The sequence below is a fragment of the Ranitomeya imitator genome, chromosome 6 (assembly GCF_032444005.1).
Source record: "Ranitomeya imitator isolate aRanImi1 chromosome 6, aRanImi1.pri, whole genome shotgun sequence".
Classification (NCBI taxonomy): domain Eukaryota; kingdom Metazoa; phylum Chordata; class Amphibia; order Anura; family Dendrobatidae; genus Ranitomeya; species Ranitomeya imitator.
This window is the reverse complement of record NC_091287.1, coordinates 12722006-12746969: the sequence shown is the minus strand read 5'-3', so window position 1 is coordinate 12746969 and position 24964 is coordinate 12722006. Positions and strand designations below refer to the sequence as shown.

At 49.5% G+C, this 24964-nt stretch overlaps 2 protein-coding genes across 5 annotated transcripts in view; one reads left to right on the top strand and one right to left on the bottom strand.

Annotated features, from left to right (window-relative positions):
- SETD2 (SET domain containing 2, histone lysine methyltransferase) overlaps window positions 1-24964 on the bottom strand; it is a 106821-nt gene that overhangs the window by 29405 nt on the left and 52452 nt on the right. For all 4 annotated transcript variants that reach the window (XM_069729147.1, XM_069729149.1, XM_069729146.1 and 1 more), the window contains 9 exons: window positions 18721-24119; window positions 16435-16566; window positions 14578-14706; window positions 13850-13973; window positions 12482-12559; window positions 12304-12401; window positions 11882-12008; window positions 11479-11613; window positions 9457-9585 (listed from right to left, as the gene is read on the bottom strand). In XM_069729147.1, the coding sequence (XP_069585248.1) occupies window positions 9457-9585; window positions 11479-11613; window positions 11882-12008; window positions 12304-12401; window positions 12482-12559; window positions 13850-13973; window positions 14578-14706; window positions 16435-16566; window positions 18721-24119 (6351 nt within the window). The remainder of the gene's footprint in view (window positions 1-9456; window positions 9586-11478; window positions 11614-11881; window positions 12009-12303; window positions 12402-12481; window positions 12560-13849; window positions 13974-14577; window positions 14707-16434; window positions 16567-18720; window positions 24120-24964) is intronic.
- On the top strand, window positions 15252-16268 carry LOC138642244 (uncharacterized). The gene has a single exon (XM_069730294.1). The coding sequence runs from the start codon at window positions 15300-15302 to the stop codon at window positions 16266-16268; it is 969 nt and encodes a 322-aa protein (XP_069586395.1). The 5' UTR covers window positions 15252-15299.

The following is a 24964-nucleotide window of genomic DNA, read 5'->3' as shown; positions in this document are numbered from 1 at the left end:
CATCTGTGGGGTCATTTGAAGAGGGCTGTCCATGCTCAGCGACCATCAAACTGAACTGAACTGGAATTGTTTTGTAAAGAGGAATGGTCAAAAATACCTTCATCCAGGATCCAGGAACTCATTAAAAGCTTCAGGAAGCGACTAGAGGCTGCTATTTTTGCAAAAGGAGGATCTACTAAATATTAATGTCACTTTTCTGGTGGGGTGCCCATACTTATGCACCTGTCAAATTTTGTTTAATTGCAGATTGCACATTTTCTGTTCGTACAATAAACCTCATTTCATGGCAGAAACATTACTGTGTCCAACAGTTATTAGATATATGAAACTGAAATAGCTGCTGCAAAAAAAAAACAATTTTTATAAAACATTAAGCTTAAGATTAATAGGGGTGCCCAAACTTTTTCATATAACTGTAGATAAATAAAATTTCCCACATGTCTACTTTACATCAGCACAATTTTGAAAACAATTTATTTTTGTTAGGACGTTATAAGGGTTAAACGTTGACCAGCGATTTCTCATTTTTCCAACAAAATTTACAAAACCATTTTTTAGGGACCACCTCACATTTTTGGGGGTCAATATGACAGAAAATATCCAAAAGTGACACCATTCTAAAAACTGCACCCCTCAAGGTGCTCAAAACCACATTTAAGAAGTTTATTAACCCTTCAGGTGCTTCACGAGAACTAAAGTGATGTGTAAGAAAAAAAAAATGAACATGTTACTTTCTTCACAAAATGTTTACTTTGGAACCAAATTTTTTTTATTTTCACAAGGGTATCAGGAGAAAATGGACCACAAAATTTGTCGTCCAATTTCTCCTGAATACGCTAAACCCCATATGTGGGGGAAAGCCACTGTTTGGGCGCATGGCAGGGCTCAGAAGGGAGGGAGTGCAGTTTTATTTTTTTAACCCAAAATTGGATGGAATGGCGGGCACCATATCACGTTTGGCGACCCCCTGATGTACCCTAAACAGTGGAACCCCCCCAAGTCTAACTCTAACCTTCACCTTAACACCACAACCCCAACCCTAGTTATAACCCCATCTCCAACCCCAGCCCCAACTCTAGGCCCAGCCCCCACCCCAACCCCAGGGCCCAACTCCAACCCCAGGGCCCAGGCCCAACCCCAGGGCCCAACTCCAACACCAGGGCCCAACTCCAACCCCAGGGCCCAACTCCAACCCCAGGGCCCAACTCCAACCCCAGGGCCCAACTCCAACACCAAGGCCCAACTCCAACCCCAGGGCCCAACTCCAACCCCAGACCCAACTGTAACCCTAGCCCCAAACCTAACCCCAACCCTAACCCAAACCTTAACCCTAACACTAGCCGTAGCGCCAACCCTAACTCTAGCTATAACTTCAACTATAACAACCGTAACCCCAAGCATAATCCTAACTATAACCACAACTATAACCCTAACGGAAATTTTTTTTTTTCACTAAGGGGGTGACAAAGGGGGGTTTGGTTTACTATTTTTTTATTTTATCATTGCGATAGGGTCTAGCACAACAATCAAAATGAACCAATAGGAGAAATCTATTGTTGCCGGGGGCCGGCCGGCAGATCTCGGCAGGCGCACTGCACATGTACCTGCCTTTTTTTTTTTTCCCAGAAGATGCCGAGCTACACAGCCAGAGGAACATTGTAGTTACCAGGGAGCACGGGGACCCCATTATCTCTCCTCTGATGATCAGAGGACAGACAAATAATTGGGAAATCTGACTTTCTTTTTTTGCGGTCGCCATTACTCCGTGAATAACGGAGATCACAACACTGGGGTCGGTAAAAACTTAAACGAATCATGTTCTCCGGGGTCTCAGCTACCCCCGCTGGGGGGCGCTATGCACATTTCTCAGCACCATTAAAAAGCGGTGCTGAGGAATAAGTATCCTTAAAGGGACACTGTCACCTGAATTTGGAAGGAACAATCTTCAGCCATGGAGGTGGGGTTTTTGGGTGTTTGATTCACCCTTTCCTTACCCGCTGGCTGCATGCAATATTGGATTGAAGTTCATTCTCTGTCCTCCATAGTACACGCCTGCGCAAGGCAAGATTGCTACGAGGCAAGATGTATTACGGAGGACAGAGAATGAACTTCAATCCAATATTGCAGCCAGCGGGTAAGGAAAGGGTGAATCAAATACCCAAAAACCCCGCCTCCATGGCTGAAGATTGTTCCCTCCAAATTCAGGTGACAGTGTCCCTTTAACTGCCACCAATAAAAGGCGTATCGGCGGTCGTTAAAGGGTTAAGACACCTAGGACACTTAAGGTGGGTGTAGACAGTATTACCTTTGGCCAATGAGATGTGTATATGCTAATACCAGCACATACAGTGTTGGAAATAAGTATTTGATCCCTGATTTTGTAAGTTTGCCCACTGACAAAGACATGAACAGTCTATAATGTTAATTTGAAAAAGAAGAGAATGTCCAGCTTAACCAAATCCCAACGCATTTCTGGAGACTAAGCTCCCTTAAACATGATTGTGGTGAAATATGTGTGTGTGTATATATATATATATATATATATATATATATATATATATATATATATATATATATATATATATATATATATATATATATATATATATATATATATATATATATATATATATATATATATATATCTATATGTGTAGTGACATATGTCTAGGGCTATATGTGTGACTAGTGATAATGTAACACCTGTCCTGAAGGCAAGTCGTACCTAGGTGTTAATAGGTACTTCCTTGGGACTAGTAGAAATTGTGTCTCCATATCACACCAGGAGGTCTAAATGGAGCCAAGAAGAAGGTAACATTTGGCACCTCTGAGGTCTTGGAGGGGAGATGCTAAATTGTGGCCTGAGGTGATCTATTCCTGGGAACCTGGTCACAAGCGTCTCAAGAGGAAATAATATATATTCATTAGTAGAGCGGCCGTGGCCAATCAACAAGTCAGCAATTATGATATTACCCTGAGGGGCCGGTCAAGAAACCTGACCTCAGACCAAAGTTATAAATTTAGGCTGCAGACAGAGAATTGTGCTCACATGTGAGGGCAGCCTGAGAAGCTGATGTGTTCCACAACTACATTCACCCCCCCCCCCAGGGAGCAGAAAGCAACTACCAGTTAGATAATTTCTGTAAGTTTTCTCCTGTTTATTTTGATACTGTTTTGCATAAGTTGTATGTCTTTTTATTATCATATTTGTATACCTTTTCTTATTGTAAGCACTGACCCTTTTTGTTATTAAAGTATAAAACTTTAACAAGTTGAACCTCGAATGTTCTAAAAGAATCCATAGCCTAAGGTGTGTGAGTCTTATGAGTGATAGACATATTTTTATTAGTATTATTATTTCTGGGACTCATCGCCCGTGTATTCGGTGAGTGGTGGCAGCACGTATGAGCGGGTGTGTGGCCTGGGTCGGTGTGTGATTTATACTCCCATTACAGCATAGGACAGAGGTTGAATGCTGGACTGAGAGTGGGGAGATCGATTAACCCTTGCAGGCACAACCCCAAGTCACGTGTGAGAGCAGGCACGTGACGAATTAGTGACACCACGGAGTAGGGTTCCGTGACAATGATTAAGGGAGCTTAGTCTCCAGAAACGCGTTAAGATTCTTACCCATATGGTTCGTGCTGAAGTCTGTATCCTCTATGTTTAAAGTTTGTGAAGAAAGAAAATATTTTTTACGGATTCAGTGAAGCTGGACTTTCTCTTCTTTTTTGGACTTTATATGCTTGAACACAGCGGGTCCGTGCTCCCGAAGTTTGGTTTATGCATCACGGGTGAGCTGGTTTATATTCCTTCTTTCTAGGTTAATTTGATCCTTGAGAGATAGGATAGCAAAAATAAAATCCAGAAAGTCACATTGTATAAATTTATTTGCATTTTGCAGTGAGAAATAAGTATTTTTCAGACTATAAGTTGCACTTTTTCCCACCCAAATTTTGCTGCCTTTGCTTTATGTTTTGGGTCATTATCTTGCTGGAAGACCCAGCCATGACCCATTTTTAATGTCCTGGCGGAGGGAAGGAGGTTGTCACTCAGGATTTTACGGTACATGGCTCCATCCATTCTCCCATTGATGCGGTGAAGTAGTCCTGCGCCCTTAGCAGAGAAACACCCCCAAAACATAATGTTTCCACCTCCATGCTTGACAGTGGGGACGGTGTTCTTTGGGTCATAGGCAGCATTTCTCTTCCTCCAAACACAGCAAGTTGAGTTCATGCCAAAGAGCTCAATATTTGTCTCATCGGACCACAGCTTCTCCTCCCAATCACTCACAGAATCATCCAGGTGTTCATTGGCAAACTTCAGATGGGCTGCACATGTGCCATCTTGAGCAGGGGGACCTTGCGGACACTGCACGATTTTACATCTTTATGGCATAATGTGTTACCAATGGTTTTCTTGGTGACTGTGGTCCCAGTTGCCTTGAGATCACTAAGTGCCCCCCGTGTAGTTTTAGGGTATGTGTCCACGTTCAGGATTGCATCAGGATTTGGTCAGGATTTTTCATCAGTATTTGTAAGCCAAAACCAGGAGTGGAACAATTAGAGGAAAAGTATAATATAAACATATGCTCCACTTTTGCATTTATCACCCACTCCTGGTTTTGGCTTACAAATACTGATGAAAAATCCTGACCAAATCCTGATGCAATCCTGAACGTGGACACATACCCTTAGGCTGATCTCTCACCTTCCTCATGATCAAGGATACCCCATGAGGTGAGAATTTGCATGATGCCCCAGATCGATGTCGATTGACAGTCATGTTGCATTTCATCTATTTTCTTACTATTTCACCAACAGTTGTCTCCTTCTCACCCAGCGTCTTACTTATGGTTTTGTAGCCCATTCCAGCTTTGTGCAGGTCTATGATCTTGTCCCTGACATCCTTAGAAAGCTCTTTGGTCTTGCCCATGTTGTAGAGGTCAGAGTCTGACTGATAATTGAGTCTGTGGACAGGAGTCTTTTATAAAGGTGACTATGTAAGACAGCTGTCTGTAATGCAGGTAACGAGATGATTAGGAGCGCCTAAGCGGTCTGTAGGAGCCAGAACTCTTAATGGTTGGTAGGGGGTCAAATACTTATTTCTCACTGCAAAATGCAAATACATTTATATAAATTTACACAATGTGATTTTCTGGATTTTATTTTTGATATTCCATCTCTCAATGTTAAGAACGTACCACATTATGGTATCACTGTGCATAAGACTGCAGAATGAGTTACCAGTGATCCATCAGTGATATGGTCTCTAGTCTGTTATACATACCTCTCCTCTCCATAGCCTAGATCATGGACATAACAGACTGCAGAATAAGTTACCAGGAATTCTTCAGTGAGCTCATCTCTCTTCTCATCCATCTTCTAAACAGACTAGTGACCACATCAAAAGTTACCTTTCAACACAACTAGAAAAGTGTTCCAGACCGGAGACTAGCTCCCCGACTGGTCCTCTGGTAACTTTCTGCAGTCTCATGATTTTTCTTAACCGTTAATGCCACCGACAGGCTTCACCTTCCTGACAGAGGCCCATCTCTCACACCTGCGGTCACTTTATGTGGTCCTATCGCTTTAACACTTCTACGTGTTCCATCGATTCGTAGATTGGTCGTTATGAAACCTTTTCTCCTTCTCCGTGGTCGTAAATTTAGATTGATAACATTAATGTTTATGAAAATATCAGAAATTTGGTCAAAATTTAGAAACATTTGGAATTTTCAAACTGAGTGTTTATGCCCTTCTAGAATAATAATTAATAATGAATATTCCTGCGTCAACTTCACAGTCAAACCATTTATGAAAGCCCCTTTTATTTTGTTAGGATGTTAGAAAAATTAAAACAAATTTTATTTTTTTATTTTTTTTTAAGAAAAAGGTGATAAAAATGTGCCAAGTTGTTTATACTGAACGCACAGATCTCCCCAGATGGGCCAAAACAGCAGAAAACCACAGGGCAGGGGATCAGTGATACCAATATCTGCACTCTCCTTCTGCACTTCTATGCTGCTGCCTGCTTATGATTGGCCAGCGACATACAGGAGGCAGAAGTGCACGCCCCAAGGAAAACCATCTAAGACTATGTGCACACATTGCGGATTCCATTGCAGATTTTTCCCCGCGGATTCTGCAAAATCCGCAGGTAAAACGCCCTGCGTTTTACCTGCGGATTTAGTGCAGTTTTTGTGCGGATTTCACCTGTGTTTTTACACCAGCGGATTACAATTATGGAACAGGTGTAAAACGCTGCGAAATCCGCAAAAAGAATCGACATGCTGCGGAAAATAAACCGCAGCGTTTCCGCAGTGAGTTTTCCGCACCATGTGCACTGCAGATTTGGTTTTCCATAGGTTTACATGGTACTGTACAACGCATGGAAAACTGCTGCAGATCCGCAGCCAAATCCGCATCGTGTGCACAGACCCTAACATCAGCCACTAGAGTTAACTCATTAGGTGTCACTTAACTGACTAATTAACTATCACGGTGCTAGCAGGGATCTCACCAAGGTCTATGATAGCACCGCCGGTCACTGAGGCTGTGATCGCAGCAGCTCATTCCCCATTGGTTCTCAGCCTGGACGATTGCATTTTGGCACCCTTCAGGTTGAAAATGGTTTATCCCCCAGACATGGATTACAGCGTGGGACAGAATGACAGAGGTGAGGGATATTGTTTTTGTATTTTGTTTTATTACAGGAGATGAGGGATTCAGTGTTATGGGCGTTAGGTGAGTATAACTGTATGCTACTTTGAAATAAAGTAAAATTGTGTTTTGCTTCATTTCTAATAAAAGTCTTTATTTCCCATGCAATTATAGGATTACTAATTGATAGGTGTCTTATAGACTCCTCTCCATTACTAAGCCGTGGGCTTGATGTCACTGGACAATACAAAGGTGACATCAACCCCACTTGCCACCGCCACAGGACAAGTGGGACGAGCCGGGCAAAGTATCAGAATTAGCGCATCTAATAAATGTGCCTGTAATGAAATATGTAGAAATATATGTGTGCAGTGAACTATGCATAGGTATTGGGTGACTAGTAATAATTGAACATCTGTCCTGAAGGCTGCATGTTTCACCCAGGTGTTAATATGTATTTTCCTGAGACAGCAGACTTCTGTCTCCAATCTCACCAGGGGGTCGTGCTTGGAACCAAGAAGAAAGGGAACATTTGACACCTCCTAGCTCTTTGAAGAGAGAGGTCAATTACATCCTGACACTATCTATCTGTGGGAAGCTTTACACAAAGAATCTCAGAAAACAATATATTCATTGGGGGCGCAGCCGTGGTCCAATCAAAAACAGGCAATTATAATATCAATTTGAGGGGCTGGTCTAGATATCTGACCTCCAGATATCCTCTATAAATTTGGCTTGTATACATTCAAACTTGTTCTCATGTGAGGGCAGCCTGGGAAGCGGAAGTGATCCAGTCTATATTCATCCTACCCTCAGGGAGCAGAAGCAAACTACAAGTTAGCTATTTCTGTAAGTTTTCTCCTGTTTATTTTATACTGTTTTGCATAGTTGTATGTCTTTTTATTACCATATTTTTATACCTTTTTCTTTACTGTAAGCACTGAACCGTTTTGTATTAAAGCATAAAACTTTAACAGTTGAACCTTGTATGTTCTAAAGAATCCCATAGCCTAAGGTGTGTGAGTCTTATGAGTGGTAGACATTATTAGTAGTAATATTTCCGGGACTCATCGCCTGTGTATTCGGTGAGTGGTGGCAGCGTGTATGAGCGGGTGTGTGGCCTGGGTCGGTGTGTGATTTATGCTCCCATTACAGTATAGGACAGAGGTTGAATGCTGAACTGAGAGTGGAGAGATAGATTAACCCTTGCAGGCGCAGCCCCAAATCATGTGACAAATTAGCAGCAGCACGGAGAGGGGACCGTGATAGTGCCTTTTCTGGGCGGTTGCTATGTCTAGGCTGGGTGGGGGGGGGGGGGGGGGGGGGGGGAGTATTGGGCAATATCCATGGCCCCTTACCAGCCTGAGAATACCGGCCCTTAGCTGTCTGTTTTAGCAAAGTTGGTTGTCAAAAATGGAGGGGGGGGGGGAGAAGGGCATTTAAAAAAAAATTATTTATTTAAATAATTTAAAAAAAAATACAGCATGGGGACCCCTCTATTTGTGACATTGCTGAAGCCGACAGATGAGGTTTGCAGCCCGTACGAATTGAGTTTTGCCTGGCTGGCTATCAAAAATATAGGGGAATCCACGCCATTTAAAAAAAAAAATTATTTACTTACAGCGGCTGATGAATGCTCCCATCAGCCCCTCCTGCTGTCACTGTTATTTAGTGGCAGCAGGCGTCGGATGATGGGAGCAGTCGTCCCATCAGCTGACATTAGTGGCTGTGCGCTCACGCTGTCTTTTGACAGTGTGGGAACGTCAGATCTCTGACCGGCGGGGATGATTTCACTGCCGATCAGAAGCGGTTTTTGCCGCGCTGACATGCACATGACAGAGTGACAAAAACCTGGTGTTCGGGCAGCCAGACTCGAACAGTAACACTGACTTCCTGGCGAAGTCAGTGTTCGGAGACCCTGCCGGAACAGTAGCTGTTAGGTACAGACGCCGAACTTTACTGTTCAGTTCTGCCCATCTTTAGTTACGGCGCATGTGCAGGGAGCCGCTCGTCACGGTGTGGGGAGCCACTGAAAACGGCGCAAGTGTGGGCAGCTGCTCAAAACTGTGTAAGCGCAGGATTTCATAGCGGACTCAAGTAATATCGGCAGAACCCCTGGGAACATCATTCACATTGTGTGGGCAGCGACACCTGTAACTGAACGAAAAGAAGCCAACCCCTATGACCAACTATATAAAGTGCTTTTTGCACATGATTACAGCGCTGGTTTTAATTTAAAAAAAAAAAAAATTGTACATCACTAAACGCAGTGTGGACAGTTTAGATGCCAAAAATGATGTGACAGGTTCCCTTTAAACTCAAATTTTACTTAGTCACCGCAGGAAAGTTCTCTCTTACTGGGGCTTACAGGATGGTCCTGAAAATATACGAGAGACACAGGACACCAGCCTATCACTGGAAAGATATTCCGCCCTTTGACACGCCGCCCTATGATATTCTGGTTTATTAGTTCATTAAGTCTATTAGTGCGTTGGGCGTATAGGTCAGGGGCAATTTGTATCGCATAAACTGCAGACAATATGAATAGAGCCCGATATTTACAGATAATGCACAGTACGTTTGCTTTATTGTCTTGGCCTATACTTCAGTAACCTCCAGATTCATCCAGCATTCACAACTCTGCTGATAATGCGAAGATCCCAAGCAGCAAGTGCTGGACAGAAAGATCAGGGCTGGCAGTGACAGCTGGTGCAGCTTTTGGTGTGACTGGAGTAGAAATCCAGACGTAATAAGGCATCGGTATAAGATTAACAAAGTGATCACGAGTCCTGACCTCTAGCTGCAGCCGGATGCTGGTACTTGTGTTTCCCCGGTTGTCTCCAAGTTCGGCCATCCAGATCCACAAGAGCGACAAGCCGTGACACTCCAGGAAAAGCTTGAGGCAGGACTGAGACTGCGTATTCTGCGGAGACAAGCGGCAGAGAGGGTGAACCTGGAGCCGATGGTATATATCATCACAGAGGTAATTAGTGGGGTACAGTGACCCCGATCACTAGAGGGGAGAGGAGGGTGCAGCCATGTGCTTCACACTTCTGACTGACACATCCAACGAGGTGTATGAGGTGTCTAAAACCCCAGACTAATCAGGCGCACTACTTGCTCGCCAGTGTTGGCGCAGTTTCTTGTGCATGGTAAGTCTCTCCCGCTGCGCACAATCCCTTGGGGCAGGGAAAAGCCTCAGAACTGCCAGCGGCATCCTGATCAGAGCAGCCGAGGGACCCAGGGTGCCCACACATATCTGTAGTATATGGGCTGAGCTCGGCCCGGGGGTCTCCTGGGTTGGTGGCACAGCCTCACAACGAGCTTTCCCCTACGCCTCATTGGGGGACACAGGACCATGGGTGTTATGCTGCTGCCCCTAGGAGGACACTAAGTAAACACAAAGAGTTAACTCCTCCTCTGCAGTATACACCCCTTGACTGGCCAGTAATTACCCGGTTCTTGCTTAGTGTCTGTAGGAGGCATTTGGGTCTGTTTTCAGACCCCAACGTTTTTTGTTTTATTTTCTGTAAATTTTTATTTTTTATTTAACGGAGTGAAGGGGGCGACCGATTCCTCTCTAAGGTCCGCTCTCCCCCGAACCATCAACAGGCGAGCACAGCAAATATACCTGCCCGTACCTCTCCTGCGACGACTGGGGCACGCCTAATCTACGCCAGGGCGACGGTGGCTATACGGTCCCGATCTCCCCCTGTAAGATGGCGAGCACATAACAAATATACTCTATGTGCATCTCCCGGGCTCCTCCGCAATTAAGCCTTCACCTGACGGCGTCATGTAGTCCTTACAGTAGCCGTAAGCCCCCCGCAGCAGGCACATCCGTAAGCCCCCCGCGGCAGGCACATCCGTAAGCCCCCCGCGGCTATGTCTCAATATAAGGAGGCTAAAAGGGGCAATAAAAGCACACTGTTTTTACTTCATGTGCCACTTGCAATTCTGCGTTGCCACGTGCCCACAATACCCCTTTGTGTCAGAACTGTGACCCGGCCTGTGCGCAGCTGCCTTCTGCCTCCACCTCCAATGTCCCCACCGACCCCGTCGAGCCTAACCCTCCTGAGTGGGCCGCGTCCTTGTCACGTTCAATGGATTCCTTGGTCAAGGCATTGGACTCTTTCCGGGGATCCTCCCTAAGCCAGAACTCGCCTCCGTCGACTGCGACGGAATCTGGCGCCAGTGCGGGGCCGTCCAACCACAGGGGGCGGTACTGTACTACAGGAATCTCGGGGTGCCAGAAAAAGAACCCTTCCCTCATCTCCCGTCCATGCTCGAGCTTCAGTATCTGTGAGCTCATCTTCTCGCTCCCCCGAGGGTCGCAGCGTACATGACTTAGAATACGAGTCGGAGGAATCTTTAACCCAAGATTCCCCTATCTGTCAGGAGACACTTGACTCCCTTATTGAGGCAGTCAACAAAACACTAATGGTGGTCGAGGAATCGGTAGCCACTCAGGAACACGTCGTGTCTTTTAAAAAGACTAAACGCGTTCAAAAGATATTTGCTAATCACCCCGAGTTTCAGGACATTGTCCAAAAACATAGGGAACAACCGGAGAAGCGATTTACAGCTCAAAAAGCTACAGAAGCTAAATATCCTTTCTCCAAGGATCTGACGAAGGAGTTGCTTCACTCTCCTTCTGTGGATCCTGCCGTATCGTGACTCGCATTTTTGTTCAATCATTTCCCAAACTGTGCAGAAATTATGCGGTCTCAGATGAGAATAACACACCATGTGGACGCCCCTGTGATCAGTAACAGCTGCACCCCCCCATAACAGAGGAACCGTGCTGGATTCTCACCCGGATCAGCTTCAGGCAGGTTTGCTTCTGCTCTAAAGTCTCGATTCGGACCATCAGCCGCGATAAGCTGAGCACCTGGTTCTTGTCCGACAGACCTTCTCCATTCTCCAGCAGGGCCTCCAGCTCTCCGTCCACCTGGATCACAGCAGAGAGGAAATGTGATGTCATATTCTGATAATCCGGCACAGTCCAGAACACTGAGGGCTCTGGACTATCCGACCTTTGGATCCACACACATACAGTTATGTGAGGAGCCTGACACCTCTACGATGGGGCCTACAATGTACAGGGACACAGACGCCGGGCGGCGAGGCTGCGGGAGTCCTGCCTGGTGGGATCCGGGGGCTGGAATAAGGGGCCATCACTGCACTGAGGCTCTCTCCCCTGTATGGAGGACACTCACAGAATCCTTCTTGCGAGATCTTTCCTTCTTCATCTTGCCCCCGGCTGCTCGGACACTGACCCGATTCTCCCCTCCGAGGTATCCTCTGCAGTTCGCTGATCCACAGAAGCATTTCTGAGCCTCCTTACTGCAACGTATGAGAGAACGGAAATGATTACAATCGCCAAGAGCCATGTGCAAGCATGAAACATGAGCCAGAAAGCCAATATGGCTGCCATACAGGTGAGCTGGACAGGATGGGAGCAGCCCTGTAAGGGGCACACCACAGGGTGACAGAGGATGTGTGTCTGGCTAACCCTCCGGCAGTGCGAGGACAAAACACACCCGTTCACCGAGTGCTGGGAACAAACATGGAGTCCCAAAGGGAGAAAGAAAAAAAGTATAAATAATATAGAATTTTCTGTTATATGAGTGGTCCTTACCCGTATCGCTGGAACTGGTAGTCAAACGTCAGCTCAGCGCCAGCTGGCACCAGTCTGGTGGTAAAAAAACCCACTCTGACCTGTCCATTAACCGTCCACTACACAGGGCAGAAAGCAGAGTGATATTAGGTCAGGATCCACCCGGGTGCAGGCAGGACAGTCCGTGCCCCAGCCTCACCTTCTGCGTCTCACAGTTGGGGTCACAGCTATGGTTCATGAAGCGCGAACAGTTTCCCTTCTGCGTTGCGTCAATAATCTGTGGGAAAACACAAAACGTGAACAGTGCGGATGTCACCGGAGGAGAGCGGACTGTCCGGGAAAGATGGACACTGCCCCAGGACGGACGTGAGCAGCATATACAGAGCCTGCACGCCCCGCCGCCGACCCCATCCTCGCCTGCACGTCCCGCCGCTGACTCCATCCTCGCCTGCACGTCCCGCCGCTGACTCCATCCTTGCCTGCACGCCTCGCCGCCGACTCCATCCTCGCCTGCACGTCCCGCCGCTGACTCCATCCTCACCTGCACGTCCCACCGCTGACTCCATCCTCGCCTGCACGCCCCGCCGCCGACTCCATCCTTGCCTGCACGCCTCGCCGCCGACTCCATCCTTGCCTGCATGCCTCGCCGCCGACTCCATCCTCGCCTGCACGTCCCGCCGCTGACTCCATCCTCGCCTGCACGCCCCGCCGCTGACTCCATCCTCGCCTGCACACCCCGCCCCATCCCCGCCTGCACGTCCCGCCGCCGACTCCATCCTCGCCTGCGCGCCCCGCTGCCCCCATCCTCGCCTGCACGTCCCGCCGCCGACTCCATCCTCGCCTGCACGTCCCGCCGCTGACTCCATCCTCGCCTGCACGTCCCGCCACTGACTCCATCCTCGCCTGCACGCCCCCGACTCCATCCTCGCCTGCACATCCCCCCGCCGATTCCATCCTCGCCTGAAAGTCCCGCCGCCGACTCCATCCTCGCCTGCACGTCCCGCCGCTGACTCCATCCTCGCCTGCACGCCCCGCCGCCCCATCCTCAGCTGCACGTCCCGCCACTGACTCCATCCTCGCCTGCACGCCCCCGACTCCATCCTCGCCTGCACATCCCCCCGCCGATTCCATCCTCGCCTGAAAGTCCCGCCGCCGACTCCATCCTCGCCTGCACGCCCCGCCGCCGACTCCATCCTTGCCTGCACATCCTCCCGCCGATTCCATCCTCGCCTGAAAGTCCCGCCGCCGACTCCATCCTCGTCTGAAAGTCCCGCCGCTGACTCCATCCTCGCCTGCATGCCCCGCTCCATCCTCGCCTGCACGTCCCGCCACCGACTCCATCCTCGCCTGCACGCCCCACCGCTGCCGACCCCATCCTCACCTGCACGTCCCGCCGCCACCTCCATCCTCGCCTGCATGCCCCACCGCCGACTCCACCCTCGCCTGCACGCCCCACCGCCGCCTCCATCCTCGCCGGCACGCCCTGCAGCCGACTCCACCTTCGCCTGCACCCCCCGCCGTCAACTCCATCCTCGCCCTATTACTGCCCCTGGCCGGCTCCTCTCACCTCATCGTTTTTCAGAGCCATGAAATAATAGTGGATGTTCTTGCTGCGGGCATACTCCTTCACGCGGCCTTTGAACTCCTTGTGGTCAAGCACCTCTCCGCAGTACTCCAGCACAAACGTGTTCCTGCGGGAAGGAAATCCAGAATCATCCAAGACAAAGACATTGTCCTCGCTCCTGGCACATTTTGATGCTTTTTGCGTTTTTTTTAAGAGATTTAATGCTTTTTCTCCTTTGAACATACAAATCATTTTTGTGGGGTTTTTTTCCCATCATCCGTGGGACCTAATTTTTGTTATACTTTGCTCCTACACCTCCCCAGGACCTGGCGATCACACAATTTCTTGGTCCGGAGGATGAACGCTTGTCCAGAGCGGTGTATAGAGTGATCAGGAAGGCAGAGGTGATAATAAATCCTCTCTGCCTTCTCTATGTGGAGTCTGGCTGTGTAACAGCGGCTCCCGGCATCTGCTCTGATTTCAGGCCACCGTTTGCTTTACGGTGATGCTTCAGATCATCATTGCAGAGTAACATGCGGACGACACGGACATTGTAAGTCTACGGACGGACTGGAACTAATTAGATGAGACTGCGACCAAATCAGATGTTCCATGGTTGAGATCAGGCGGCTCTTCAGGATGCAGAAATGGCAGACAACTATGGCTAGCAACCCCAATACCAGCCGGGCCCCGTTAACTCCTCAGGGGAGGTGCATCTACCATAAGCTTACGGTTTTAGGTCTCTGCCGGCTCGGAGGCCCCAACCCTTCTTGTCCGTCAGGATGCATTCCACGTCAGCATGTTGCTTCCTCTGGAAACGCCGGTTGGAGCAGTAGTCTCCATTCGGGCACCTTGATGAACTGGGAGAAAGCAGGAAAAGAGTCAGAAGATGAGCGGCACACAGATCTATACGCTCAGATGTCCCTCAGCCGCCTGCAGATCTAGAACAATGCGCTAATTCCTAATAAATCCTTATAATGGGCCGCATCTGTAATACACAACTGCAGACCCCACTGCTGCACTCGGGGGGCTCCTTGCTGAGAGCCGTGTCACATCCCCACCGGATGCAGATTTCATATTAATACAAGAGCTTATTCACACTGAACTATAATTTGTAAAGCGCTGCGGAATATGTTGGCGCTATATAAATAAAATTATTATTATTATTATATTATAACTCGAGGGAAAAAGTGTTTTACAACAGCTGCAATCAGAACAATTATATAAAGTCTCCATCACACAGAGGTTTTTCTGTGCGGTTTGTGACCTGTGGTGCGGATTTTTTTTGTTTTTTTTAAAGCAGCAAAACAATTCTGAGTGTTTTTATTGCAGTTTTTCACCATGGAAACCATATTTTATCACCATAAGTGTGAACATAACCTTGCATTAATTGGGGTGCCTGCTGTTGCTTTGTGTAGTGCCCCCATGCTTCCAGACCTACCGGTTCCAGCTAATGAGTTGCTTGTCCTCTCGGCCACATGGACATCTGATATCCCTGCGGCCCCAGCTGCAATGCCTTCACCTCCCTTCCGTAGGCCGCGACGTCTTCTCTCCACCCGCGGGCCGCCTTCACCTCCCCGAGCTGCGCCGCCGCATTCTCCTCCCCAAGCTGCACCGCCACCTTCCCCTCCCCGAGCTGCGCCGTCGCCTTCTCCTCCCCAAGCTGCACCGCCACCTTCTCCTCCCCGAGCTGCGCCACCTTCTCCTCCCCGAGCTGCGCCGCATTCTTCTCCCCAAGCTGCGCCGCCGCATTCTCCTCCCCGAGCTGCGCCGCCGCATTCTCCTCCCCGAGCTGCGCCGCCACCTTCTCCTCCCCGAGCTGCACCGCCACCTTCTCCTCCCCGAGCTGCGCCGCCACCTTCTCCTCCCCGAGCTGCGCCGCCTTCTATTCCCCAAGCTGCGCCACCGTCTTCTTCTCCCCGAGCTGCGCCGCCTCCTTCTATTCACCAAGCTGCGCCGTCGCCTTCTTCTCCCCGAGCTGCACCGCCTCCTTCTATTCCCCGAGCTGCGCCGCCGCATTCTCCTCCCCAAGCTGCGCCGCCACCTTCTCCTCCCCGAGCTGCGCCGCCACCTTCTCCTCCCACGAGCTGCGCTGCCACCTTCTCCTCCCCGAGCTGCGCCACCTTCTCCTCCCCGAGCTGCGCCGCCACCTTCTCCTCCTCAAGCTGCGCCGCCACCTTCTCCTCCCCGAGCTGCCGCCTTCTCCTCCCCGAGCTGCGCCGCCACATTCTCCGTCCCGAGCTGCGGCCTTCTCCTCCCCGAGCTGCGCCGCCACATTCTCCTCCCCGAGCTGCGCCGCCACATTCTCCTCCCCGAGCTGCGCCGCCGCCTTCTTCTTGCTTCCATTTTCCGTCTCACAGAATGCTTAGCACGCCTCACAATGAGAAGCTGCAGCCGCATCCCCTTCTCTCCCTATCGGTGATCCCCAGTTTTCTGCACAAGATTATTTGGGGACTGATGACATTCCCAAATCATTACAGACATGTGCACGCTGGTCAGGTGCGGACAGATCGATTCTCTACAGAAAACGGTGGTCTGAGGTGCAGATCGACAGACGGCGAAGATGTGCCGGGAACAGGAGCAGTCACCATTCAATCATGAGCAGGCGGTTGAGACAGTCTTCTCCGCAGGCCACCTCGCCCCGAGACCGCTCCTCCTTAGACAGCAGCGGGCACTCGCACTGCATTCGCTTTATGTCCCGGTGACTTTTATTCTTCTTCCTGCAAAACAGAAATCATAGTTAGGACAAACCATCTGTAAGGGGAGTGGGAGAGGTCAGAGTGTAATAATCTGCAGGAGGTGGAGGAGCGATACTCTGCAGAGGTCAGTGGTGTAATAATCTTCAGGATATATCACTATGTGTCTGTCAGGAGGTGGAGGAGCGATGCTCTGCAGAGAGGTCAGTGGTGTAATAATCTGCAAGATATATCACTATGTTTCTGTCAGGCGGTGGAGGAGCGATGCTCTGCAGAGGTCAGTGGTGTAATAATCTGCAAGATATATCACTATGTATCTGTCAGGCGGTGGAGGAGCGATGCTCTGCAGAGAGGTCAGTGGTGTAATAATCTGCAGGATATATCGCTATGTGTCTGTCAGGCAGTGGAGGAGCGATGCTCTGCAGAGAGGTCAGTGGTGTAATAATCTGCAGGATATATCGCTATGTGTCTGTCAGGAGGTGGAGGAGCGATGCTCTGCAGAGGTCAGTGGTGTAATAATCTGCAGGATATATCACTGTATCTGTCAGGAGGTGGAGGAGCAATGCTCTGCAGAGAGGTCAGTGGTGTAATAATCTGCAGGATATATCGCTATGTGTCTGTCAGGGGGTGGAGGAGCGATGCTCTGCAGAGAGGTCAGTGGTGTAATAATCTGCATTATATATCACTATGTATCTGTCAGGAGGTGGAGGAGCGATGCTCTGCAGAGAAGTCAGTGGTGTAATAATCTGCAGGATATATCACTGTATCTGTCAGGAGGTGGAGGAGCGATGCTCTGCAGAGAGGTCAGTGGTGTAGTAATCTGCAGGATATATCGCTATGTGTGTCAGGAGGTGGAGGAGCGATGCTCTGCAGGGAGGTCAGTGGTGTAATAATCTGCAGGATATATCGCTATGTGTCTGTCAGGAGGTGGGGGAGCAATGCTCTGCAGAGAGGTCAGTGGTGTAATAATATGCAGGATATATCACTATCTGTCAGGAGGTGGAGGAGCGATGCTCTGCAGAGAGGTCAGTGGTGTAATAATCTGCAGGATATATCACTGTATCTGTCAGGAGGTGGAGGAGCGATGCTCTGCAGAGGTCAGTGGTGTAATAATCTGCAGGATATATCACTATGTATCTATCTGTCAGGAGGTGGAGGAGCGATGCTCTGCAGAGGTCAGTGGTGTAATAATCTGCAGGATATATCGCTATGTATCTGTCAGGAGGTGGAGGGGCGATGCTCTGCAGAGAGGTCAGTGGTGTAATCTGCAGGATATATCGCTATGTGTCTGTCAGGAGGTGGAGGAGCGATGCTCTGCAGAGGTCAGTGGTGTAATAATCTGCAGGATATATCACTATGTATCTGTCAGGAGGTGGAGGGGCGATGCTCTGCAGAGAGGTCAGTGGTGTAATCTGCAGGATATATCGCTATATATCTGTCAGGAGGTGGAGGAGCGATGCTCTGCAGAGAGGTCAGTGGTGTAATAATCTGCAGGATATATCGCTATGCATCTGTCAGGCGGTGGAGGAGCGATGCTCTGCAGAGGTCAGTGGTGTAATAATCTGCAGGATATATCACTATGTATCTGTCAGGAGGTGGAGGAGCGATGCTCTGCAGAGAGGTCAGTGGTGTAATAATCTGCAGGATATATCACTATGTATCTGTTAGGAGGTGGAGGAGCGATGCTCTGCAGAGAGGTCAGTGGTGTAATAATCTGCAGGATATATCACTATGTATCTGTCAGGAGGTGGAGGAGCGATGCTCTGCAGAGAGGTCAGTGGTGTAATAATCTGCAGATACATAGTGATATATCTGTCAGGCGGTGGAGGAGCGATGCTCTGCAGAGAGGTCAGTGGTGTAATCTGCAGGATATATCACTGTGCATCTGTCAGGAGGTGGAGGAGTGATGCTCTGCAGAGACATCAGTGGTGTAATAATCTGCAGGATATATGGCTATGCATCTGTCAGGCGGTGGAGGATCGATGCTCTGCAGAGGTCAGTGGTGTAATAATCTGCAGGATATATCGCTATGTATCTGTCAGGAGGTGGAGGAGTGATGCTCTGCAGAGACATCAGTGGTGTAATAATCTGCAGGATATATTGCAGTCAGGAGTAATGCTCTGCAGGGAGGCATACAATCAGCAGATAGGGGGTAGGTGCAGTAAGCGGAGGCCGTACCTCTCGGTCAGATAGACGTTCTCCTCTATCAGGTCGAAGTATGTCGGCATCTTCCCCAGCTTGTAGCAGTCCTTCCAGTGCTGCGGGTCCCTGAAGTCCTCCATGCAGCAGATGGGGCCCAGGCGGCCATGCTTTGAGGCTGGTGAGTCCACTAGACTGGCCTCGGCCTTCATTTTCCTTCTCTCTAGCGCTTCGGCATCGTTCTCCGAGTCGCTCTCTAACTCCTGCCTCCGTTTCTTAGGTGGTCCTCGCTCCTTCATGTCTGACCGCTCGCGGGCCAGCGTCTCTCTCTTGTCCGTGCGCGGTGCGTTGTCCTTTATGGAGTTGCTGCTGATCTCATGCGCTTGCACGGAGCCGCTCTCCCTGGATTTATTGGGAAAAGCTTTAGGATGGTGTCCGACCTCGTGCATGTGATCCTTATCCCAGGCGAAATCGTACTCTTCATCGTCATCATCTTCATTGTAGCAGTTGGTGACGGAGTCGGGGACTTGGCCGGACGGCTTGCTGTACTTGTAGTCGTGCTTGTTGTGGTAGCTGGAATTCCAATAACCGTTGTCACCGACGTAACCGTGTGAAGGATCGTGGCCGCTGCTTCCTTGCTGGTAGCCAAAGTACATGAAGCTACTGTCCGGGGGCTGGTAAGTGCTGCTCGGCTTTTCAGGCTGAGAGAAGTCCCATCCTAGGTCAGACAAGTCTTCTGCTGCCTGGAATCCATCCACTCGTGAGTAGTCTCCATGCCCTCGATTATATCCAGGTCCCTGGTGCCGACTGTCCGGCCTCTCTACAAAGCTCGTCGCCAGCTGCTTTTCTACTGCGGGGTGTATGGACGGGGCAGCGGGCATTGCAGACTTTTCTGGCTCCTTGGGTTTGGCTTGGCTGAGCATGTGGCTCTCCTGTGCTGTGTGACCCTCTATGAGGGCTTTGCCTTTGTTTTTAGGTTTCATGGGTACAGGACGGCTGGTGCTGACATTGGCATCGGAAGGAGGGTGCTGAATCGCCGTTTTTGGAACGGGAACGTCATTTCTTTTACCTTCCAGTATGACAGGCGTGACGGGGATCGGGATGTGCGCAGAGTTTCTCTCCTTAAAGTCTTCTGATCTGCTTTCTTGAAGTTTATGATCATTTTGAAGTGTCTCAATTTTTGTCGAAATTAAAGGACGAGCTTCATCCATGGATAATATACGGATTTTAGGCTTTTCCATGGTTATTGGAGAAGGATTTGCACCTTCCCTGCCAGAGGATGAAAATTGTGCTGCATCTGCAGATAATGACGATGGTTTAGTATCTTCCAAGGTCTGTACTGATGGCTTCACTTCGTCCATGATCAATGCCAATGGTTTTTCTTCTTCCGTGGATATTGGAGTTGGTCTCGCACCTTTCATGGTTACCACGGCTGGTGTCACACTATCTGTTGTCACCACTGCCGGTGTTGCATCATCTAGGATTACTGCAGTCGGTATTGAACCTTCCATGGTCACCGTAGTTGGTCTCGCACCTTCTATGGTCCCAGCAGCCAGGCCTGCACCCTCAATGATCACCGATGTCAGTCTCTTGCCCTCCACGGCCAATGCAGTCGGTCTGGCACCCTCTAAGGCCGAAGCAGCCAGTCTGGCACCTTCCACGGTTAATACAGCAAGGCCTGCACCCTCCATCGTTACCGCTGTCGGTCTTGCGCTTTCTATTTTCACTGCTCTTGGTCTCAATCCTTCCATGGTCACTGCTGCTGGTCCTACACTACCCATGGTTATTGCAGCTGGTTTTGCAGCTTCTATGGTCACTGCAGTGAGTCGTGCACCTTCTGTGGCCACTGCAGCCAGTTTTGCACCTTCTTTGGCCACTGCAACTGGTTCTGCAACTTCCATGGTCACTGCAGCCAGTTTTGAACCTCCCAATGTCACTGCAGTTGGTCTTCCACCCTCCATGGTCAGTGCAGCTGGTCCTACACCTTCCATGGTCACTGCAGCTGGTCCTGCACTTTTCACTGTCACCGCAGCTGGTCCTGCACTTTTCATTGTGACTGCAGCTGGTTCAGAGCCTCCCATGGTCACTGCAGCTGGTCTTGCATCTTCCATGGTCACCGCAGCTGGTCCTGCATCTTCCATGGTCAATGCAGCTGGTCCTGCGCCTTCCATGGTCAACGCAGCTGGTCCTGCACCTTCCATGGTCACTGCAGCTGATCCTGCACCTTCCATGGTCACCGCAGCTGATCCTGCACCTTCCATGGTCACTGCAGCTGGTTTAATGTTTTCAATGGTAAATGCAGAAAGTTTTTCCATCGTCACTGCAGGTATTTTAGCACTACTCATACTTAATTCAGCTAGGCTTGCATCATCCAAGTTGACTGCAGAAGGTTCTGCTACTTCCATGGACAATGGTGACATTTCACCTTTGATAGTTGTAGATGTCTGACCTTCCTCCACGAGTAATGTAAACAGCTGACCTTCTTGAGTGACTGGAGACATTATAGCTTCTTCCATGGTTAGTATAGAGGTTTTAGGAACCACCACGACTGATTGCAAACGATTCCTGGGGAGGCCGCTGTCATCAGAGTCTGTATCTTCTGATTCACTATCGGCGCTTTCGCTACCTTCGCTGTCAGAGTAATACGCCTGGACGGCGCTGATGAAGTTCATGGACGGCACCATGCTGTCAGAGGGTAACTGTGATCCATCATTAATAGTCTCCTCCTCGGCGTCAATGTGGAGGACCTCACACTTGTCGAACGAATGCTTGGAAAATTCATTTTCTGCATGGACCTCAATCCATTCAGCCGCAGTTCCAAGTGAAGAAGATTTTTCATTTTCTTCCACATTACCCGTTGAAGAATTTTTGATCTGTAAAGAATTTTCTTTCTTGCAAATTTGTGGTGACGATGATGGGGCTTCTCCCAAAGTCACTTCATTGGGGACACAGTCGTCTTTGTCACTAGTTTTGTTCTTCTCTGGGGTTTCTTCAGCTGACGACTCGCTGTATGTACTTTGTAGATAACAGATTTTGGGGGCCGTAGTTTCACAAGGTAAATCCCGCTCAGCAAAGAAGCTCATAGCTAGACTGGACTTTTGCAAAATTAAGTTTGTTATTCGAGGCTCAGGCTGAAGGTGAATTACAGAAATGTGATTGTCATCGATGTGCTCCCGCCCCATGGAATGACAGAATTTGTCCCCGGGGTCTGGGGTTTTACAGTCCGTCTCGTTGGAATCATGACAAGGACGCCAGTCTTTGGTAATGCTTTCTAGGTGGTTTTTTGACTCGGTTGGCGACATGGGATCTTCATGCTCTGTAACATATGAGCGATGTACTTCACTTGGAGTGATTTTCTCACCGCCTTCTGAGACGGCATCCAGCCTGCTAAGCGCATACGCTCCGAGGTCCTCATCAGATTTATCAAGTTGTTCAGTTTCACTGCTATCAAAGCTCATTTCAGGAACGTCTGAATTGCAGTTTTCAGAGTCGGGTGTTTCGTTTGGATCCTCCGAGTGAAAATTTTCTGTAGAACTGAGAGTAACGAAATGCCATCCTCGCCCATGGGGGAGATCGTCATCGTTGGTTCGGGGGGAACTGTTACTTTGATGATCATCTATAAACTGTTCAGCGTCTTCCATGTTAGGATCGAAACTAGTCACGACTTTGTTTTCGATAGTAGAAGTCACTTTATGCCTATAAAACAGAGGAGAAGCTGCCTTCTTGTGGACGGGTATGTTTAATGGGGAACGTTCATCTTTTTTGCCCGTTTTACGCTCATCTTTTGGGACCGGTCTTTCTTCCAAATCCCATTTAGAACTTTTTATTCCTGAAGTTACCGATTCAGATTTGGAATCTGATGATTTTGGAAAATGAGACTTTAAGCTCTCCACCCTCCAATGTGAAGATCCATGTTTAATGGCAGCTTCTTTTGGTGGAGAACCTCTCCTACAAGATTCTCTGGCAGGAGACTTGCTATCTTTTCCAGTTCTGCTGGACGTTGTACTTCCTCTGCGATCAGAATAATGCGAAGAACCGAATTTGGGATCTTTGTCGTATTTTGAGTGTGAAGACGATGTCATCCTGGTTTCTCTGTAAGAATGAGAAGATGATGGAGGATATCGGGAATCGCTAGGTCTAGAGTAGGATCTTCGATAATCTTCTTCAGAATCGGAACTGTCCCTGGCCCTACTGTCTGCATAGGAGCGCGAGTATCTCGTTCGGTAAGGAGAACTCCTGTGGTACCTCCGCTCGGACTCGTAATGATGTGAACGTTCAGATCTAGCATACGATAAGCTACTTCTTGGGCCTCGGTCAGATCTAGACCTTGATCGTGACCTGGAACGGGATTTGCTTCTCCTCCGCTCACGGTCTGACCTACAATGAGAATAGGAGGACGAGTATTTGGAGTCTCTGTCTGACCTGGAATAACCAGAATGTTTCTGATCCTTTCCAGACCTCGATCTTGACGTATATTTCCCACTGTCCTCGCTTCTCAAGGACATGGAGCACCTTTTAGAGTCCCTTTCTCTACTGGAAGTGTGTTTTAGCTCATGGGAGCGATGGCTGGAGGAGGTCTGGACTGAATCTTCATCAGACTCTGAGCCGGCAACCATAGTTTCTGAGTGAGACGATTTGGATTTAGGTTTTTCAGGGCTAGGATTAGATTTGATGCTTTGCACGCTGGCATAACTCTTCTCTTCCTTCCCAATATGGGAATATTCTTTTATCGCCGCTGTCTCCACTTTGTCGACGACCATCTGAGTGCTCGGGATTTCTACAACAGAAATTAAAGACCACTCTCTGCTTTCCTTTGCACCAGTTCTGCTTGATGATGGGGATGGAGATAGCTGTTCTTTTGAAGACGCAGTGCTTGTAGGTTCTTTCACCTGTGACTTTGTGAAACATGCGTATGCTGAAAACGGCACCAACTCAACATCTGAAGAATACTTCATGCCTTCTATCTGTGCCTCTTGGGGTGATTGTGATATGGGGGCAGATGTTCTAGGAGGAGGAGGTGGCGGAGGTGGGGGTGGCGGCGGCGGAGAATGGGGTGCTGGTAGTTTGCTTGTAACGCTTAGAAGATGCTTTTTGAAATGAATTTTTCCCAGTTCCACCTTGGGCTTTGGTGGAGAAACTTCCATGACTCCACCAGTAGATTCCACAAAGTCCATCTTGAGCTTTGAGATTTGCTCTGCGGAGCTGAGTGCGAGCGGATTACTCTGCGGATCATTTTGCTTGTCACTGACTAAAGGTGTCAGTAATCTGTTCTGGAAGGTTTTTTTTGTGAAGCTGAAACTGAATGACACCTTCTGCCTCCCCTGTTCTTCCAAGTTCACCTTTGATTTGGTTCCTTTAGGTAGAAATCTACTTGAGGAAATACCCTTAAATGCGCCTGACGATTTGCCAAACCCTTTCGATGATCCGTCACTCTTGGCCTGCAAAAAAAACAAAGCTAATGAGTGCATACATGAAAACACCCCTCCATTGCACGGGGACAGGACCCCGCCCCAATGCACGGGGACAGGACCCCGCCCACAATGCACGGGGACAGGACCCCGCCCACAATGCACGGAGACAGGACCCCGCCCACAATGCACGGGGACAGGACCCCGCCCCAATGCACGGAAACAGGACCCCGCCCACAATGCACGGGGACAGGACCCCGCCCCAATGCACGGGGACAGGACCCCGCCCACAATGCACGGGGACAGGACCCCGCCCACAATGCACGGAGACAGGACCCCGCCCACAATGCACGGGGACAGGACCCCGCCCACAATGCACGGGGACAGGACCCCGCCCACAATGCACGGGGACAGGACCCCGCCCACAATGCACGGGGACAGGACCCCGCCCACAATGCACGGGGACAGGACCCCGCCCACAATGCACGGGGACAGGACCCCGCCCACAATGCACGGGGACAGGACCCCGCCCACAATGCACGGGGACAGGACCCCGCCCACAATGCACGGGGACAGGACCCCGCCCACAATGCACGGGGACAGGACCCCGCCCACAATGCACGGGGACAGGACCCCGCCCACAATGCACGGGGACAGGACCCCGCCCACAATGCTCGGGGACAGGACCCCGCCCACAATGCTCGGGGACAGGACCCCGCCCACAATGCTCGGGGACAGGACCCCGCCCACAATGCTCGGGGACAGGACCCCGCCCACAATGCACGGGGACAGGACCCCGCCCACAATGCACGGAGACAGGACCCCGCCCACAATGCACGGAGACAGGACCCCGCCCACAATGCACGGGGACAGGA

Coding starts and splice junctions, on each gene's coding strand:
- LOC138642244 (XM_069730294.1), top strand. CDS start 15,300: ATGAGTTGCTTGTCCTCTCGGCCACATGGACATCTGATATCCCTGCGG.